The sequence below is a fragment of the Fistularia commersonii genome, chromosome 8 (genome assembly GCF_037954325.1).
Source record: "Fistularia commersonii isolate RoL2024-O1a breed Wild chromosome 8, RoL_Fcom_v1.0, whole genome shotgun sequence".
NCBI lineage: Eukaryota > Metazoa > Chordata > Actinopteri > Syngnathiformes > Fistulariidae > Fistularia > Fistularia commersonii.
In genome coordinates, this window is record NC_141291.1 from 14,368,455 (window position 1) to 14,390,014 (window position 21,560).

Consider the following 21,560-nt stretch of genomic DNA (forward strand, 5'->3'; position numbering starts at 1 on the left):
GAACCTTCATACTTCATTTATGCTTTAAACAGTCGATATATTTTCCAAATTTCCAGGCTGTTCATGGATCATAACCTCCACTACTGTGTTTGCACATGAGGACATTCTAGTTATTGAATCCTTTGTTTTACAACTACCACGTTTATAGGACAAACAACCATCTCTTATCATTATTTGTGGAGCATCATCTTCACCTGACTGCAGCCATGGCTGCAGGTTCAGTCCCTTTGAATCAGTCTGCTGCTCTGTTCCTTTATTCAAAGCTCCGCCGTGCTGACTGTCGACCATCAACAAGCGGGTATCAGAACAGGACACATCTTTTCCTTGGTCTTGCTGCACAGGATCTCTGCAGCAACCAAATTAGATATCAGAAAATAACTGTATTTGATTATATTATCTGATCAAAAAGTACAACAAACCCATTCACTACCTGAGAAGGGGATAGCCGGGTGTGGCTTCACCCTCCAGTGTTGGTGTGTGAGCGTATGCGTATAGGGGCTGATGCTTTTTATCCACAGGCAGTTGTACTTGTGAATCCACGTTGATAAGCTCCTGGCTGAGTGAGAGGAGAGGGCCTACCTCCGTGCAGGGATGGGCTTTTGCAGGCAGTGTGAGGTGAAGGCTGTCGGAAAGAGCGCCGAGTCTGAACAGCAGCTCATCCACTAAGCTTTCAAACTCTTCAAGGTAGTAAGTCTGAAAACCAAACAGAAAAGTCATTCGTGAGAGATCGTGACTGGTTTGCTTTATCTCTTGTAACCCTGAGTGATCGCATATGAAAGCATTACATTTTGACTTCTCTACACTAAGGATAAATCTGAAGATCTACTCAATGAATCACCGTCCTTTCTTCATCACCCCTTGCGTGTCTAGGATGTCCAGTGAACTGACAAAATTTCCGTCTCATGTAGGCAGCTAATTCAGCAAAGGTGAAGACTTTCTTCCTGCTTCGATGCCTTTTAGCAGTTCTTGTCATGGAGGAAGCTGCATTCCTCACCTACAAGGACATTTACAAAATAAATTGGACATGCAATTTGAATATTATTAGAAAAGTACATAACATTAAGTAACATACCACTGCTATCGCCATAACAGTGAAGGACAGACAGATTACTCTGCAGAGAGGACGAGCATGTCCTGAAAGGAGGATGCCTCCGAGATTCCAACCCGGTTGTAGCAAAGTTTGCAAGGAGCTGAGAGCCAGCAGCAGGGTAACGCTTGAAATCTAAGACAGTAGACGGTCATGGGTTTGAGATATTCTGTAAATCGCAGTGTTGGAAAACTTGAGCAAAATAGTACGACATTCAATACAAATTCCTAAAGGAATGTAACTAAAATTGTTACAATGACACCAGTCTAACTCACTATGAAGTAATTAGTGACTGAATGATTATGTGTTATGAGACGAGCATGATCTTAATTGTTTAAATTCTGGCCAAAAGAATTCCCAGCTCAATGAGACAGCCTGGTACGAATTTGTCATGCAAAAACATTATTATTTATTTTTTTGTATATTTTGTTTTTTTCCTTTTTTTTCAAGTAATGATTACATTTGTAAAAATTACTCAGTCATTTGGAATGATATGAAAAAAAATCACTTTCCATAGCCCCTTCTACGTTAAAACAAACAGAAGAAAAGTAACAATGGATAAACACAAGGATGCTTTTAGGCCTTGAATTCACACACATACACACACACACACACACATATATATATATATATATATATATATATTTATATTTATGTGTGTGTGTGTATATTGAGCATGTTTATTTCTAAACTCCTATCTTTCTTACAGAACAACGTTCGAAAGTCTTGTATGGAATTTACAATTAGTCTCCGTGTGTATGTGTGTGTTTACCATCGGGCAGAACAAAGTGGAGCTGAAGTGTGTGGCAGCGACAGCTACTGCCCTGTTGAAACTCAACAGACTTAGACACTTCATGGCCAGGAGGAAGAGCAAAATGCCATGAAAGGAGCGAATATCCTGCAGACACAGAGCATTAACATTGGTGGAAGCAGTCATTATCGTCATCTTTGATTCCTGTATTGTAATGTCAGCTTTTGCGTGTATTTGCTCAGGGCTGGTCCTGCAGAAATAATAAGCCTCATGTGGTGTGTCTTCTTTAAAGTGGATTAATGTTGAATTAAAGTCAGTTGTAATCACAGTTCAAAGTGAAGAGACGTGTACATTCCAAAAAAAAGGAACAATATCAGTTTCTTTTAGTTTGCCTCACTTGTTCTCTCTTGGCCAGGAGGCTTATAGCCACATGATCTTCATAGTTTTGTCTCTGCAGCCGCTTCACAAGCTCCACGGTGCCAGAGGAGTGACAAATAGAATTCATGTAGTACACCAGGGTCACTGTGAGCTGAGTTACCTACATAGACAAAACATTTGAGTGTCACAGCAGTAAATTAGAATCAAGTATCACCATACAGTATGCTTTGACCTTCTGATGCTTTTTTTTTTTTTTTTTTTTTTGTTAGTTTATTCCCAAGTTTAAAGTGTAACAGTTGCAGGTTGCCCTAGCCTCTCAGCTAGGTCACTGCGATCTTGTTTGCACTGCTGTGTGCACAGCGGGGCCGAATGTGTGCGTTTCTCTGCAGTCAGATAATGACCGACTGTTGAGTTCGTAGGATTATTTCTTTTTTATGCATCTTTTGTCATGTCAAAAAACTCACCTCCAGCCAGTTGGAGGGTTTCCGTATGTAGCCCGTCAGCCCCTGCTGTCCTGCTGCGCGTATTTGGAGAAATACATTCAGAAGTGACAGGAGGAGGAAGATGAGCTGCAGGGAAAGAAAAATGCAACTTTAACACAAGCTGTATAAACGCTATAACAGTACTTAGCGACATATGAACATGTGCTTTAAAGTGTCCTTCATCCCATAAAGAGATTCAGTCCTGTCATTATTAACTGGCTTTTCTTTCTTTTTCTGTTTTTTACCTGGCAGACCACAACTACATAGCCCCATGCAGTAGGAGTGTGAGACACCCAAACAGACTGGACTTCGGCAGAGGGCCGCAGGGCACCAACCGGGCTCTGTTCCGCAAACAGGGTCACAGCAGTGAGCGAGCTGGATGCAGGGCAGTACAAGGTTAATCGCACCATCAGCGCTTCCGTCCCATTTCTCAGCAAGCCATTCGGCTGCAGCTCCATCAGTCTCGATGTGGCATCAAACCTGCAGTGGAAGAAAATTCTCATTCAGGGAAGTTTATATAATGATGTTATGGGGCTGTGTGAGTTTCTTACTTTGTCTTGCCGAGGCTAAATGTTGCTATCCACCCTGATTGGCAGCCCAGGGGACCACATGTCCTTGGAGACGTTTCCATAGTAACACTTACATTTGAGGGTAGGTAAGTGGATGCCATGCTCTTAGACAATAAAAGCTGACATTCTTGTCCATGAGTCACGCTAGAGACCTGAATAGTCACACATACACACAAAATGCTCACGTACAGAACTTAAAAAAGGCCCTTATCTACTCAAAATGACTTTGTTACAAATTAATTTCTGAGCTTTTCTAGCCTGTGCGATGTGTGTAGATACACTTTGAAAGTGCAAAAAGTCGATTAATTGGATGATGAGGAGCGATAGAGACCAGAGCCTGACACTGATTAAATTTAACTTTTAACTATGTCAACAGATGGAGGGAGACTATCCAATTATCCAACAAGAATATTTCAATTTCAATTTTTTCAAGCAGTTTTTGATTTCTAATATCAATTAATCCTCTCATGATGATTACTATCAAGATGGAGGAGAAGAAGAAGATTGTGACAGCACAGTAGCATTTCACATTGTTAATACTTGGTCGTTTTTTTCAGTATAGAAAGTTTTTACAATCATTGATGAAATATCAGGAGCATTGAGGATTGAATAAGTGGTACTTGTAGTATATTTGTTTTACCTGGCACTGACTCGCGGAGGGTTTCTCTGTCTTCCATAAGACCGGCTCTCCGATCAATATGTGCGATCGATAAATCCCATCAAACTATTGAATCATGAAAACGCAATCAGTTTCCTTAAAATGTGAAATGTGAATTACATCTTTCCTTCCACAGAATGGCCAACGTTCCTATATCAGACTGAATTTGTGAACAGATATGAGACACATCTCTTTTTCTTAGCTCTGCAGAGCCTGAAGCAAAACTTTACCTTAGCTGATGAGTTTTTATACAGTGCGTTGAGCAGGCTGCCATGTGCCCACTTCCACCAGTCCTCATACGTCCGTATGGACAAAAAACGATTATCCTGGACCCCGCTGAAAGATAAATATGATTTGAGTGAGTGTGTGTGTATCATCTTTGTAGCGGAAGACAAGACAAACTGTGTGTGTGTGTGTGTGTGTGTGTGTGTGAGTGTGTGTGTGTGTGTTCGTGTGTGTGTCCTTTTACCCTATAATCTGTTGTCTAATGGCTTTGTGGAGGAGATAATGGTCACGAAAGGGGCTGCCAACTGCTACACACAGCATTAAGAGGAGCATGGAGACACAGACAGTCAGATCCCTGAGTGATAGAAGAGAAAGAAGATTCTATACAGGTACGTGCAAACAATACCCAGGCAGACACACAAATACAGAAACATGCACATACCTGAGTGTTTTATGGATAAAAGCGTCTTTTCTTAACTGTCTTCGCGTCCACTTCAGTTTGTCCGGAATGGATGGACGGACAAGACGCAGATACCGGGCTCGTTGGCGAGCTCTCAGCTGCTGTCAGTCGGATACAGCCAACTCAGATTTTTTTAAGTCATTGATGGAAATACTTTGAATGAGATATTGGTGCCATTACCTTTTCTAGGTGTAAAGATCTTTCCTGAGGGAAAGCACAGCTAGACTGCTCTTCATGTATGTCTGGTTTGAATGTCATGTTCTGAATCCGTGAGACTCCAGAGACATCATGAAAGCCTGGGCTTTGTCTGAACCAGAGTGAGACAGTTACAGCAACCGCTAGTATCTGGACAATGAAAAGAATTTAATGCAAATGATAAAATTAAAAAAGAAAAAAAAATCATGAAAATTCAATTTGGGATTATTTACAACTTTAATCAAATTTGATTTACCAAAATGGGCTGAATCAGGAAGATGCAGAATAACAAGGAGAAGAAAAGTGAGTGGATCCAGAGCAGAACCTTGCTGCTGCTGAACCTGAGCAATGAGAGAGCACACACACACACACACACACACACACACACACACACACACACACAGAGCTGACAGAATGTTACAGATGTGGCATCACAAACAATGTTATAAGCCGATTTAACATAATTTTCCATCTCTGGTCCCTCATACCTCCATCCCAGCACAATAGAGACGACCAGGCAAAAGACAGACAACACTAGACACAACGTCCAGGCCAGGTGGTGGGACCACTGCCCTGCTGGTTGGATCCACCTCCCCTTGGGCTTGTTGAAGGTGTGAAGACCCCTGCTGTCTTCCGTCAGTGCTTCCATGTTTGCGTGATTATCCAATGCCTTCTGAGGGGCCGCACTCCCGTCCCCATCCCTCAGGATACCGTGAAACCGGCTGTTTCCACTGATGGAATCAAGCCCTTTTTCAGTGTGTAGGTGTTTAATTGTTAGATCCTCTTGGGACACTGAGAGCTGTCCTGTGCCCTTCAGCAAAAATTAAACAAGTGATTTTTTTTGTAATTACAACAAAGACAGGGAAGAGGGAGTGAATAAGAGTGTTACTTGGTATTTTATGCTCCAGGACTCCAACGGCTGGAGTTTCCTCAGGGAGAGATTTAATGAATTGTCACTGATTCCAAGTTCATCTGAGGGGGGAGGAGAAGGAAGAGGGGAAAATGTATCCAAAAACAAAAAAATAAACAGAACAGCAGAACAGAAAGATGGAATAGTTGAGAAAGTGTTTTAGTCCTGGGTGTGATGAACCTGAATGAAGACCCTCACCGTCACTCTCTTTTTCCTCCACATGCTGGAACCCTGACCCTATCAGCCTCACCTCACGCAGGCGAAACAGGAGAGATATCACTGTTGCCGCGGGCAACACTGCCACCACACTCAACACGCCTGTTGTCACGGAAACAGGCGACACAGCAATAATTCCCAAGTCAAACGGGAACTGTAAAGAGAAAGGAGCTGCGGCATTACAGGTGGCGTGTTTTCAGCTTTCCTGCATCAGCCAAGAGTTTCTGACTCACAGGTTCGTCCATTCGCGATACAATGACTGCACTGACAAATGAGTATCCCAGCAGCAGCAGCAGACACACACTCAGCCTTTGCGTGTGCGTGAATGAGCTGCGGCAGGGGCAGAAACACACAGATATCCAGATGTGGAAGTCAGCCAAGAAGTCGAGCAGCTTGAGTGGCAACATCTGCAAGCATACAGGTGAAAACACCACTGGGGATGACGTTTGGATTTTATTTTGTAATTGAGTTTCCACACTTTTGGTTTGTGTATGTGCATGCTTGTGTGTGTGTGTGTGTGTGTGTGTGCGTGTGTGTGTGTGTGCGTGTGTGTGTGTGTGTGTGTTCTACCTTTTTAAAGCCTATCACACGGGTGCACACTTGTAGCTTTCTCTCCACCTGACCGTCCCCTTTGTTCACTGACAACCAGCACTGACCCACAAACAGCTGTTTTTTTGCATGGCCTCTGCTTAGCTGTATGAAAAGCAGATGCAAGAATTGTCTGGTGAAAACATCAACCTAAGAGAAAGCAAAGAGATAAGGAAGCGAGCTCTTACTACCTCGGAAACTTCCACCAATTTGAGGAACCAGTTCGGCGTAGGTCCTGAGTTGTCGTGCCAAACGTGTACACCCCGCACCTGACCCAAGTTTTCTGCAGCACTGGGGTAGATAAATAAAATAAAATGGAAAAAAAAAGAAATATAGAATTTAATGATTTACAAACCTGGTTGTTGAAATATGTGACACACAAAATAATAATATACATCTTCTGAAATTTGTTTCGACTTTAACCTGAGTATAAAAATATCTTGAGAGTTCCTCCGGAAAAGCGTGCATCCTGGGACTTGCAGTTCTCGTGTCTGCGAGAGGCCATCTTCACCGTGGAGCACTATATAAACCTGGTAACACGGCTCAGGATTAATCGTGGGACTCCACACCCGCAATCATCACTTGAAAGCAATACTCGAAGAACCAGCAATACTTTGATGAGTGGTAAGAAACGAGTCTTTCCTTTTTTTTTTTTGCCTTTAGTTGACTCTGATCTGATGAAACTTCCCGACTATAATGTTTTTCAACACAGACATGAATAACCAATCAAGATTAAAAAAGAAACACTGGGTGTCTGCATACGCCTGATGACTCTCGATCATCTTTTCAGTATTGCTCCATCATCTAAGTTGTGAAACACACGCTCATTTGCCCTTAATTGGCATTAAACTAAAAAAATTCATCAGGACTAAATGAATAAAATGTGTAAATAAAAACATACATACATACATACACGTCAGTATGTATATTTGTATGGCTAAAATATTGAGCATCTTTTGTCTCCAACAATAGTTACATAGTCTTGTCAGAGGAGCAGAGAAAGAGTTTATGGTGCCAAGTAAGACATTTAACTTACCTGAAAATTATATTTATTGCTTTAGAGTGTTTTAATGCTTGAAAAAAAACTGTTCACGGTTTTAAGCATTAAAGCTTCACATGTCGGACTTGAAACGATTCATCAGGATTTAAGGTTTGGGGAAAAAAATTAACGCATTACTTTTGCACTCATCTTGGCTGCAGAGCACGGGCTGGTGTGGATGGTAACAGCATAGAGATACGGATCACGAGGACAGTTGTCAGGGAGATAGTGGACTCTCCGATTCCCCTCGGAGACTAAATCAGACCTTCTACAAACGAGCAGGCCGGGGATGTACAGACACAGACACAGGGCCAGGACAGTGAAGACAGTCAGATCACCCGACACACTGTAAGAGAAAGGGAGAGAGCGATTATCCAAGAGTTAAACTGTAAATGATGAGACTGAAACAGAGAAAACTATTGGGGAAAGGGCTCATTCCAGTCAGTTCACAGCAACACCGTACTTTCTGATTTGCAAAAAAGCTATGAAAATATTTTAATTTTCCTTTGATTTACTTTTCAGTAATCTCTTTTTTCATATTGAATGTATTTACAGTCACTGTTTTTTGGATTAATTCCTAATATTTTCACTTGTTTTTACAAATGTACAAATGTATTGTACCGTGTTTTTCTTTATAATTCAGTCTGCGTTACCTTAGGAACGGGTCCAGGGCTGCTGTTTCAATGGTGCACTGAAGCTCTTGATGCACCACAGCAAGAGGCCTCAGATAACGACAGCTGAGACAAACAGCAAATACCAAGTATCATGGAGTGTCTCCATTTTTATTTGAACACACACACACACACACACACACACACACACACACACACACACACTTATTACCTGCAATTGACTGCAGCAGATCCGTCTACTTGCTGTGTTCTGCAGCCAAGGTATGTCCAGGCCCCCTGGTGGAGGTCCCAGGTAAAACATTGGCTGCTGTCCACCGTCAGACTGTAGTTGACGTGGCTGCTCAGGTGACTGTGCCTGAGCGAAGAGCCAAAGTCAGCATTCACCAGGGCCAAATAACCAACTCCTGCGGCTGTCAAATAGTTTTGAGAAAGAAAACCATGAGCACATTTCTGATGTCAAATCAAATAAAGAATCAAATACACTTGTTCAATTGAAAAAATCAGTGACTTGATAATGTTGGGGGAGGAGAAAGGAAATTTAACACACTGAGAAAATAAATATATCTGCATTAATTCTTAATTAAAGTAATTATTCACACCTAGGGGAACTTTCAGCTTGAAACAGGAAATGAAATGATGTTACCAGTAAATATGATCGTAACACATCAATAAGTGTAAATAAAAGAATTGGGTATATATATCAGGGATATCCCTCAGGAATATGTCATTGAAGGATCAGAAAAATTGTCCTACTGCGGAGATACGATGGAGGTAAAGTGATGATTATGCTGTTGCTCTCCCAGTTGTGAACCCTCTGCAGGTGGTGCATGCTGGGAGTTGGCTTCTCCAACATCCTGTCCAAATTGAGAAAATCACATGGCACCCCGGTCAGTCCTCTCACTTCAGAACCTCTACAAAACACACCGCTGTCGGCCTACCTGAAGAGAAGCATGATGGGAAACGCCTTGTTTGGTGGCGGTGTGAAAAACACTCGTAACCGGATGGCCCGCTGTATCTGCTGCCCGGTGATGTTGAAGCTGTGATAGTTGACTTGGCTACACAGCAGGAAAAACCTGGGAGTCAACTCCTTAAAAGACAGAAACATCACAAAGAGTCTTGTGTTAAAATATAGTTTACTGAACTGTAGCGTTATCAAATTGTCCAGGTGGCGCTGGAGCCAGGAAGCAGTCACATACTTGGTGGTTTCTGGGCAGCTCGAGCTGGAAGATGATTGGCTGAATAAGCGATCGCACTTGGATCTCTCTCCTAGTGCTGCATCGGTACAGATGGAGATCAACCACTGGCTCGCCCATCTGGAAAAACGGCAAGAGCGGGTGACGTCATTCATTTTCCTTGAACCGGCGAGAGTAACACATTCGTCAAGTCTCACCCCCGGAGGAGACCCTGCCCGGGTGTAGGGGCTGTGTGCAAGCTCGGTGAGTAGGCCCACCACACACGCCGTCTCTCTCTCGTGGACAGAAAACAAAAGCCAGGAGATGGAGGCAGGGATGAAGACAGTCGCTGCGCGGCTGCTTAGAACCGAGGTGGTTTGGTTTATGTACGTGGCATAGAGAGATACCCCACCGGTGCTGATTCTGAGCTCCCGCATGTCAGAGGAGTAGATGTATCTCTGAAAAAAAAAAAAAGATTTGCAAACAACAGGGGAGATAAAGTATTTATGCAGAAAGTTACATTTTGTTTCACCAGCATCAGGTCTGAAGTCGTCTGCAGAATATCTGCAACAGCCAGCTGCTCTGTTGAAACCGATGTTTGGTTTGATAAGCAGCCGTTTGGAGTGGCTTTCGTTATCTTTTCACCAGTAGCCTGCTCCGAGTCTAGCTCCTGTGTCGCGTTAGCACCGCGGGATATATCAAGTGTGATGTCACGCCCGGCGATGACAGCCCGCAGGCAGTAGGAAAGCAGGGTGATCAGGTTCTCAAGGGTCTCCTTGTCCAAGTGGTAGCCGTCCGGAACAGTGGATGCAAAGAGACGCTCTGACACGGCCTGAACATGAGCCATTACTCGTCTGATGCTCGCTTGTGTTATCTGAGATGGGGATAAAATGCAAAAGCTGCATCTTTCTGTGAAGAAAAGTTCATGAAAAAGGGTAAACAGACATCTACCTGATGTGTAATTTGTGAAAGCTCTTTGAGAATGAGGATGCTGTCGATCATCCCTGCCTGGAATTAGATGACGAAGTTATTAAAATGCCCCAAATGGTGAATACATTTGTTGAAAATGAACATTAGGGGATACAGAGGACACTCCTAAAAAGTCTTTAAGTCATTAAAGGATTAGCAAGGGATAAAAAACACGAAGATTAAATGTGTACCTGATAATTTTCAATTAAGTTATTCTCATTTTTTGGTGGATTTTTTTTTATTATTCTATGTTAATCTCTTGCTCATTTACTAGTGCCTATATCTTATAATATTGTTGAATTTGATTATTAAATTAGCAAATACAAGTCCTAGTTGAACCGCTATCAGAAAGAAAACACAAAAACAGACCCTTAACAGAAAAGTGTAATCTGTAGCGAGTTATTGGAATATCCCGATAATTAATTTTATGAATTGTAAGTGCTGTAGCCACAGCAGGCCATTTTTGATATTTATTTGGTTTTGAAAAAGGGCCCATGACTCTTCCATCCATGTCTATGTCTCCAAAGGTGATCTGAGGTGTCAATCTTGTTTGCTTTTCATGTGCTCGCCTGTTCGTTGCTCTCCAACTGACACACAGTGCAGATGAGAGCGCTGCGGACGTGTGTCAGTATGCGGTTGTTGGCCCGTCTGTCTTGGCTGAGTCTGTTAAGGATCTCTGAAAGGAGGCTGACGAAGTTACGAATCTCCACGCTGTTCCCGAGCTGGACCAGCACAGTGAGATTCCTCAGACCTGCCTCCGCTCTGGAAAGAGAAAGAGACAGATGACAAAACCAGCTAAAAACAGTCATATGCGAGAGGAACCAGGTAAGACGTGTAAGGAAATTAATGTAAGCCAAAGAATATCCTCAGACATCTGTGAAAATTAAGGCAGCTACAACAATTGGTTGCATTAAAATCCAGAAAAAGTCCATAAAATCCACATTAAACGACCACTTTATTAATGCTGATAAAACAAAATAATATTTTCAGAATTTCGAGTTGTAATGTTGAATTAAGATAGCCTTTTTCTGTTTCTAATAAAAAATGGATCAGGATTTAGCCTTCAAACTTTTCTATCCTTTCAACGAGTTAACTGCAGGAGCAAGAAAAATAATACATACAATACATCTCCCTGCAAATATTGAGTATTTCTTTTTATCAAAAGCATAAAAAAATTGTTCAAAATAGGATTATGTTGTTCATTTGACCTTAACTGCCGATGTTCCTGTGTGGTCCAGGAGATTGTTGACAAAATTAGAAATTCATAGGATTGATGTTATTTTGCGAGATGAGGAGTGAATAGTCTTACAGCTGCAAATCTGGGTCTTGAGAGGAGACGTCTCTGAGGAAGCTTGGCTGGACTTGGACCACAACCGAACACGGTTTAGTGGACGTGTCAGACATGCCGCTTCTGATTTTAGTGTAGATGGTCACTTTGGCAATGAAACAAAAGAGACAAACTCTCAATGACAGGTTTCCATGACACTGTGTGTGTGTGTGTGTGTGTGTATGTGTGTGTGTGTGTGTGTGTGTGTGTGTGTGTGTGTGAGTTAGGTCACCTTTATGGTCATCTCTATGGTCTCCTGATGGAAGGCTAAAGTAGTACTGGAAGTCTCTCCCCTTGTACAATATCCTTGGAGGTTTGTCCCCAACACTGAAGCTGTACTCATAGAGTAAGTCCTTCAGCCAACACAAATGTACACACACACATGCACACGCACGCACACACACACACACACACACACACACACACACACACACACACACACACACACACACACACACACGTTGTGAATCAAAGCAAACCCATCACTTTTCAGTGACATAACTCTACAACACCCTAATCTCCCCTTTGTGGGAGTGCAAGGGTAACACATGCACGTGTTTATTTATAACCATATATACATATATATATATATATATATATATATACATCCAATGAACATGCGACAATGACACAAAATATCCAAATTCGAGTTCCTGCTGGTAAGCATTTTGTTTCATCTGCTCACCCGTCATAGTGAAAACCAACCATTTTCGCCAATGCTCACTGCTTCAGTGAGTGATTTCATAGTTTGGGCAGGCGGTAGGTTGTGAAAGCCAAGATTGGGGAAACAGTATCGGGAACGGATTAAAACAACAAATGTTAGAGAGATTGAATGTACCTCTCTGCCTGAGGTACAGAAGATGCTGTAGTGTGTGTAGAACTCCAGTCCTTTTATTGGTTGCACCTGGCACCTCATTCCTTTTGGAGCTGGGTTTGTTTTCAGGAACAGTTGAGTCCGGCCCAGAAAAGTACTTTGAGATTCTTTGTTTAAAAAAAAAGGACTGTTTGCATCAAGAGGATATTCCAAATTAGCATTTTTGAATAAAAAATACAGATACAAACTCACCGGCGGTGACCTCCAGCATGTATCTACTCCCTGGCCGAAGACTGAAGGGTCTAAAGCTGAGCAAGGGGGAGGAAATTCCTGTCAAGATGGAAAGATACAGAAAAAGAGATTTTGGCTGAGATATGAAGATAATAAAAGCAACGTGTGAATTCTGAATAATGTACCTGTGTAAGTGTAGGACTCAAACAAGCTTCTGTCGACAGGGTCTCTGGGTAAATCCAGCAATGTTTGAGCCTGGCTCTTCACAGACGGGCTGGAATGGACCAGGTTACTACCCTCGTCCTCGTGTGGTGAGGGAACAAAAACCGAGCCGTCCCCCGGACCCCAGGTTTCACCATCCACACCTAAGAATGCGGACAATGTAATAAACAAGGGACTCACACAAACACACACATATACACACGTACCTGAGTGTCTTCCTGCTGAGATTCCTGGGTCGCCCTCCTCTGCGAGTGGAAAATCGTAATCTGTAGAACAGAATATACTTTAAAACGCACTGGACATGCAGAGATGGTTAATCGGCTCGTAAATCTGTGGTTCTACAGCCGGGCATCAAAGAAATACTAACTTGCACCGTTGACTATTGTGATGTCATCACTTTTGCAACTATGGCTCGCTGCCTCATGCCTGCAGCTCATTCACACGAAATCATTTTGACCCGAAAGTGAAATTATGATTACCTTCAGTGTGGGTTTTATTACAACAAAGACAAACATTTAGTAGAAAAGCCTCAGCGTGTTTGTGGAACAGAGTCTTTCAAGTTGCCTCAGAAGACCTGTGATGCAATATTAACCAGATATTCAGATAACCAGAAGCGATGAAGACATGCAACTATTATTTAGAAGCTTCTTGATACCTTGTTGATCTCCCGTGTCAGGGCTCTCCAGGGCGAGGGAGGCAAACCCCCAGTCAGCGGATGACTCCAACTCAAGAGGGGAAGCACTTGAGACGTCCCTCCGGCTGAAGAGGGGGTCGCCGTTGCCGAGGCCGGGGGGGCGTCCAGTGGAGCGAGGAGCCTCGAGATGCTCGAACTCCAACGGAGGACGATAAAAGGGCTCTTCTTGTACCATGAGGGGCAATCGTGAAAAAACAGAAATTGTGAGCATTACGTATGCACACTTCCTGCTTGGATAGAAGTGTGATGAAAACAATATCCAGTTATAACTAGAGAGATTTGGGAGAGTGAGAGGGATCAACTGCACCAGTGTTGTGGGAAGCAGCTGAAGTGTGTGGCCTGATTTCCTGAGAAGACTTGGGTAAGGTGGAGGGGCTCTCCATAATGGTGGATGGCGTGCTGAGATCCACTGTCCCACAAAATGGGACTGTAGAAAAAAGTAAAACCTTTTATCATTATGCTAATTTTTCGTGAATAGGAAACACTGTAATCTAATATGACAAGCATACAGACAGTTAAATACTTGAATTCAAATGAACTTGTTCCACAATCACATGTTTTAGTTTTACCCTCTGTGACAGCTTTGGACGAGGCGTTGATCAGGTGCAGGTTCCAGGCGTACCGGATATTTTTTAGTGAAACCCCGCAGTCCTCGCAGACGGCGGTGACAGAGAAAGACTGATCCCAGTTCACCTGCTCTCCCTGACACTGTGGACAGTGAACCAGCACTTTCCTGAAAAAAGGTCAGAGAGGTTTTCAACATACAATCTTGAACGATCATTTGAATCAGTTCTAGTCGGTGGACAAAAACATGAACCTGATCTGTTGTAACTGGCGATTCGAAAACTCTAAATAGGAATAAAGAAAATGAGCACTGTCCATTAACATGATTGTTTAAAAATTGTGCCTTGATTTATTGGCTTTTATAACCCCTTAGTCTCTTTTGAACATAAGTGTAAATGACTCACTGGATTTATTGAGAGACATTTTAAACATTTAATGATTGAACACTTTGGTGTCACTTTTGCTAAATGTGAAGCTATTTTGAAAACAAAAAAGTAGCAGGCTAAGTAAGTAAGTAAATCAAAAAAAATTTGGTTACATAAGTACAAGAAAGAAATATTCAACATAACTCGTACCCAATCCCTTTGGATGTCAATGTAACAAATATCTCTGACGAAGATGAGCGCTCCCCACTGTGAATCGTGAGTGCAAACCGAAACTGATCAAAGTTGCGTTTTAGGAAACAAACAGGAAAGTGTAGGCTGGCAGAGGAGGCGCTGACATGGTGGACGAAACAGCCGGTTTTAACTGAGCTGACTGGCTCACAATTCCAGTTGAAGCTAAAAGACAAAAAAAAAGAAGAATTCAGTGTTAAATTGGAATTAACAGAGGTCAGAATTACACACTGACTCGATCCAGATCACAGCGTGATGTTTTTTTTTCCACCTGATGGGAGACAGGGGGAAATCGGGGTTGTGGGATCTGCGTCCATCCAGGGTCACGGTGCCATTGTTCCTTATGTTAATGAAGATATTGGTGCCACCCTCAATGGAAGCCACAGGAAGGCTGGGCAGCACTTGAACTCTCACAGTGTAATTACTGTATACGACACTGCCCAGAATCTCAACCTGTAAGAAAACATAATTTGTTCATGTGGGATTTGACGGGCAGATCGATGAACAAAAAAATCCAGTAGATAACATGGAGGTAAAGAAAAAGGCCGTCATCACTTTATTACCCTGGCTGTGGCAGTATAGGTGTCATAGTGGAGGAGGTGATTTGGGATTACAAGGTTTTGGTGATGAGTGTCTGTGAGGGACAAAGGGAACAGCCGGCCTCCAGAGTCCAACAGTGTCCAAGTGTAGCGGAGTCCTCTCGTGATGTCACAGTCAAAGTCACTCTCATAGGTCACACCCAGGCGGATCATCTCATGCCTATGAACCTGGGAGAGGAGAGAGAGAGGGATCGGACTCGGAAAGATACCGCAGCCTGTCAGCATGTTTGCAAATAAGGTAAGAATTTGGAAGGAAATCTTGCTTCTATAAATGTACCTGTAGTTTAAGAGGTCCGAAGTTTTTGACGGGTGGAGGCTGACATGGATGCTCCACAACAAAGATGTAGCTGCTCAGAGAGGTGGAACTGACCAGGTTGGATGCAGTCACTTTCACTTTGAACAGCCCCGTACTACAAATATGCAAATACGTAATAATTGACTTTCAGCTGAGATTATAGGCTGCTCTCAGAGTATCACACAAAAAAGGGAGTGTAATCTCTAAATCTGCAGTGCAGAGTAAGAAACGCTGGGGCTCACCTGTTGAAAACATGTCGCTCTACGTTTCGCCCTGGCCTTTTCGTTCCATCGCCGAAGCTCCACAGGAAGTTAACATCAGTGCCCACGTTGACACGGCAACTCACCATGGCTGTCTGGTTCTGTAGTATTGCAGCCTGATGAACCAGTCGATTCAGTATCACCGGTCTCTGCACCAGCAGTGGGAACACCTCGGAGGTGAGGGGGGTCTCGCCTCCAGAAATCACTACAACGACGTCGTACCTTCAATGAAAATGGAGCACTGAATGTTAAGTTTTACTGTTGGAAGTACAATAGAATATACAGTTTTTCAATTTAAATTAATGCAATTGGATGGAAATGCTTTAGGTACATTTGACACTTTGATTATCAAGTTAATGAAATACATTGTGGCACATTAGAAACACATCATGCAAATTTCCAAATTAATTAGGTGTGTTTAAATGTAATGTATAACAGGGAAACCTGAGAATAAAGTTTTGCTCAGTTAAAATGATGAAAGTCATATGTATTAAGAGGCATCGCAATTTATCTTTATACATTTGGGACACTTTGAATGTTGAACTACACTGAATCAAACTGAGAGGTATTTTACAGAAAAGGGATCGGAGGTTTAAAAAATACAGTAATTATAAAAAATAGCAATACTATTCTCATGAGGGAAGAAGTTATGACAGGGCTGTTGTATAAAAAAAAAGTATAATGACAGTTGAGTGGATCATGATTTAAGAAGAAGATAAGGCAAAAGATATCATCATCATTATTATTATTATCATTATTATTATTATAATTGTTAGAGTAATTCAAATTTTGAAATAAATGTTATATTTTAGTTTTATACCTCCCAGGAGAGTAGTATCTTTTGATGACAGTCCTGGAGGTGGTTCTAGTGGATCGGGAGTCTCCAAAATACCAGAGAAACTCCACTGGGTCTGGCACATCTGTCACGGCGAGGAAGGTCACGTCTGTGTTTGTGGGATAAGCTTGGCTGGCCGCATAAATCCAAAGCACTGGAAAGGAAAACAGATGGTTTTAAATGCTTTATTTGTGGTTTAGAAAAAACGGAAACCCTTAACAAGTGATCATTTTCTTTAAGTTACTGGGTGGGATATTTAACCTTTCCACATTTAGAAACAAAGCATTTGCAGCTTTTTCGCAGATCACATCAGGTGACCAAATAGGGAGGAGACTTTTGGTAAACATTTAGGCAAATATCTTCTTTTATACACTTTACTAAAAGCAATATTCTTCCATCCACATGTTTTGTATTTCTCTAACGGGTCCATACCGTTGTCAGCCAAGTCGTGAGGTTTTCTGGTAGAGCTCTTACTCATTTGTGGCGGTAGCTTCTGATTCCCCTCCACAGTCACTGCCACGCGTTTGTTCCGAGAAGACACTTGATTTTCAGCTCGGAGCTCGACCACAACTGTGTCGGTGTGGTCAACGAGCAAAACCGCTGTTACCTCCTCCTCCGCCACATAGCTGCTGCTCGAGTACAGGCAGGCTCCGTTAACCGCCAGAGACACACTCAAGTTTGACCCCGCTGAAACGCTGAAGAAAACAAAGTGCCTTCGATTCATTTGAATCACTGACGGAACTTTCAAGATTAAATCTCTGACTGGATCCTCGGCTTCTATATGTGTGTGGAAGGAAGCCCAGCTGACTGGGTTGAACATCTTGACCGTGATATGATAGCGCCCTGCTATTGGAAGAGATACATTTATGTTCTGTTCTTCAGTCATTCTGTTCATCAAAATAGCCTGGTTCAGTCTAAACGTCCAGATCAACTTTGACCCCGTGCCGCTCATGCTCCCGACCACCTCCAGGCGGAACTCGGACCGAGCTGCGACCACTGACGCCCAGCTTCCGGAAGGCCTCAAGACCCGTATTCTCTCGTAAACCGTCAAAGCGCCGGGCAGGACGGTGGAGAGCAGTACCAGGGAAGGAGCGGTGGATGAAAAGATGGAGGCCACGAGGTGGTACTGTCCCGCGGCGGTGGGGAGGTGGCAGGGGAGGTGGAGGAGCAGACGGCAGCCTGAGAGATCGGAACTGTGAAATTGGCTGAGAGGGATGACACTGTCAGGCTGTGAACAATAGATGTTGCTGTTGTGTTGATTGGCAGCGTGATCGTTGTCAGCGCTTCCATAGCTACTGTTGTTACAGTTGGGATCCTGGTCAGTGATCTCTCTTGTGTCATTGCTGGTTTCATTAACATCAGCGACATTTCGACCAATGTGACCAAAGTCAGAGCTGTTTCCTCTCGCTCCTTTGCAGCCGAGCTTTTTATGATGCTCAGATTTATGGCCGTTTCCAGCGCTCAGCTGCACACGCAGGAGCAGTAAATGTTTCATGGTGGTGAAAACATCCACGTCCACAGCAATGCTTCCTCCCACAATCACCTGATCCCTGGACACACTTACTTTTAAGTCGGAAACAACGGGACGTACCACCACCTGCAGGTGCACAAACACTTTAACTTCCAAACACACAAACACACAAATCTGGCATGACAAAGGACCTATTTGTTTAACATTTTAACTAAAACAAGCATTAATAGATCTTGATGATTTTATGGCTAACATGTTGTATCATTTTTGTCTCTGAAATAAAGAAACATCCTTAACAGAAAATACAGGAAAACAAATAACCGATGCTTCATTCTCATAAACTTGCTAAGACTAAAAATACCTACTACACTAAAAGTACTTAAATTTTTTTTTACAATTTGTCACAATTACTTACAATACAGATGGTCTCCTGAGTCCACCCAGAGGCATTTGAAGCATTTACTGATGCCCTGTGAAGGCCCTCTGTTTGAAAGGTCCAGATCTGGGAGGATTTGGAATTACGTTTTCATTTAGTTCTCTGACAACAATTACATCGTGCATCAATTAAAAAAAACAAAACAAAACAAAAAAAAAACAAAAAAGCAAAAAAAACAAAAAACCATATATTGGATTAATTCATGGCTTGGTTCACTTCAAATTGATTTCACTATAACTTGAATCGCAAAATCTTTTCTTTTGTGTAACTCACCATGATGTAAAAGAGAAAATTTTCTTTCCTACTTTTCCTAAATGTACTAAAGTGTAAATTAAGAGTCCCAAAGTTTTTTTAAGACTAATAGGACAAGTTATTTCTTTTTTCTACGTACCACAGTGCTGTTTAAACAGTGAGCATTTGGGGGACAAGCCATCTTTACAACCCTTTCCTCCACACCCGCCTCCCCCTTTTCTTCTCTCTTTCCTGCTGTGAACCACCAGTAGAATTCCAGTCCGTCAGCCACATCGACCCGCAGCGTGACGGGATCCCCCACATACACCGCCTTCTCTGAACCACAGCGGGGGTCCATCTTGGGAGAGGGGGTGCAGGAGGGGACGCCCAGGGGGCCGTGGAGTAAAGTAATCACGGATCCGTTTTGAAATGGCTTCAAGACCGATAGGCGGAGGCCGGAGGAGAGTTTGGAGAGGGGGTTGGAGACTCTGACCCCTGCAGAAAAAAAGGAAGGATGAGGGGAAAAAGGTAAAAACCTGTAAATTAAACAAGCAGCCAAAAAAATTTTAAATGTCTAAAATCGTTGGTTTGATTTTTTTGAAGTAGACAGGATCACTGTTGTTGACCCACTGATTTCATGGGTTCCAGGAGTTTCGGCAATCCACTCAGATGACACAGAAAAAGAGCCATCGTCCGACACGCTGACTTGTCGTGAACTTTGACCTGGAGATCCCGGGAACTCCACAGTGACGTCAGAGAGGTCCTTCCCCGTCAGCCCCGGTATCCCTAAAAGAAATACAATCAAAAAATAAAAGCAGTCCAAGTCAGTTCATAAATAATTTACAACTTACACCAATTCATATATTTAGATAGGTTTTTCCTCTCGAACGGAATGATATTAGGGAACCACTGGATCTCATCTTGAAGAAAAAATCGTAGTTCAGACAAAAAATTAAACGTTCTGACATACAAATTACCCTGGTAATAGTAATGCTAAAAATATTACTTATAGTATCTTTGAATACAAATATATTCATTATCCATTTTTTACTCGAGGAAAACAATATCTCTAGTATATTTAATATGTTTAATTGTGCTGTGTTGAAGTAAAGCAAAACCCCTTTAAAATTAAGTTTATAGTTATTAGTGCCAACATGAGAAATGAAGCAATTACACATGATATAATGTCAAGCGCGGCAGCTTAGAAACCAAATGAAAATGCACTGTATCATATTTTTTTCTTCTGTTTTGTTCCTGATCTAACTGTCTGTCTGCGTGACGTGAAACACAGCAGCGTCTGTATGCGACCACAATGGCACCTACAGTATGTTAAATGGCTGCTGACCTGTGGGTTGGTCAGGGCCTCCGGCCAGCTCTCCAGACACTTGCAGGACAAAAGTCTCCCCGGTGTGAACTCTGCGAGGAGAAGTGGACAGACTGACCCGGTGGAGAAATGGCCCATCTGTCCTGTAGAGTGCCAAACGCCACGGTCCCATCCCTACAGGCAGGTCCAGGTTACTGGACAAAACAAAATAAAAGCTCAAACGAAACACAGAAAGTTAAATATCTGCATAACAGATATATAAATAAACAGCCTGGCCCAGACAGCGCCGGAAAATCCGCCGTTGCTTTTATCAGATCACGGTTAGGAAAATGACCGACCCGTGCAGACACCAGAGAAAATAAACCGGGAAATAGAAATATTTTCACCTTTGTCTCTCAGCATCTCCTCTGACATCCTGTGGGCCTGAAGGTGAGATCAGCTCTTTCCCACAGTAACAACTGTCTGGAGATAATGCAGCAATGGGAAACCTTTAACACACACATTAAAAGGTTTGTTAAGTCTTCTGCTCCGAAAATGAAAATAAAATTACCTGCCAAGACCCAACAAGCAGTGTTTAAAGCTGCAAAATCGACATCATAATTTGACAAGAGACATACTTTACATTTATGCTGGTCAATGTGTTGGTTCAAGTTGCAGCACATAACACATTCTCATAATTTGAAGGATTTTTTTTTTTCTTTTTCAAAAAAAAATCCAAATTCAAAGTTTTATGTTGATCTTCTGATTTTTCTCAAACTAAAAACACAACACTATACAGTTTATTGATCTGGATAATATTTAATAAAAGAATACACCCACCTTGCCTATCGCAGAGCTCAGTCAAAAAAAGTGATATACCTGTGTAACACGTTATTATCAAGTCACGATATTTTAGAGGATTGTTTTTTAGAGAAAACGCTGGTTTGCCGAAAACCCATTACCAAAGCACCGAGCAGCTTTTATTTACCAAACTTCATTATCTCACCCGTCACGAAGGCATTGCGCGCAGCAAGTCACCGGGTCAAGGTCACGGACGCGCCGGTCCGGCTCGATTCCGCCGCCGCCGCCGTTGATCCAACCCCGGAACCAGGGCGAATCCTGGTGACCCGGCGGACCGGCGGCCGCGGACGGGCGACAGAAGCAGCAGAGCAAAGCCGCGAAAGCGCGGATGGAAGCGGGACACATGTCGGATCAGGGCCGGTAAGTGAGGAGGGAGAAGGAGGAGGAGGAGGAGGACTGATGAGGGGAGGAAGAGGGAGAAGCAGGTGCTGCGGGGGAAGCAGGGAGAAGCACTATATGCAAATAGAGTTGG

General features: G+C 42.7%; 1 protein-coding gene across 1 annotated transcript; it reads right to left on the minus strand.

Moving 5' to 3' along the window:
- Positions 1-24: 24 nt before the first annotated feature.
- Positions 25-19,282, minus strand: pkd1l1 (polycystin 1 like 1, transient receptor potential channel interacting). The gene is made up of 49 exons (XM_086151638.1): positions 19,150-19,282; positions 18,678-18,776; positions 16,772-16,940; positions 15,934-16,173; positions 15,674-15,806; positions 15,361-15,564; positions 15,069-15,250; positions 14,759-14,962; positions 14,189-14,352; positions 13,927-14,046; positions 13,132-13,191; positions 12,889-13,068; positions 12,725-12,802; positions 12,497-12,639; positions 11,891-12,011; positions 11,641-11,764; positions 10,901-11,093; positions 10,314-10,370; positions 9,895-10,236; positions 9,770-9,820; positions 9,581-9,658; positions 9,387-9,503; positions 9,129-9,277; positions 8,944-9,044; positions 8,402-8,600; positions 8,212-8,295; positions 7,697-7,904; positions 6,943-7,049; positions 6,711-6,810; positions 6,502-6,624; positions 6,165-6,338; positions 5,914-6,085; positions 5,695-5,777; positions 5,294-5,478; positions 5,062-5,146; positions 4,791-4,955; positions 4,593-4,708; positions 4,395-4,505; positions 4,156-4,261; positions 3,908-3,991; positions 3,250-3,419; positions 2,944-3,178; positions 2,681-2,785; positions 2,236-2,376; positions 1,860-1,985; positions 1,073-1,222; positions 839-994; positions 431-693; positions 25-346 (listed from the first exon to the last, which is right to left on the minus strand). Exons 1-49 carry the CDS (start codon positions 19,280-19,282, stop codon positions 25-27), a joined length of 7,212 nt encoding a protein of 2,403 aa, XP_086007764.1.
- Between the last annotated feature and the right edge of the window lie 2,278 nt (positions 19,283-21,560).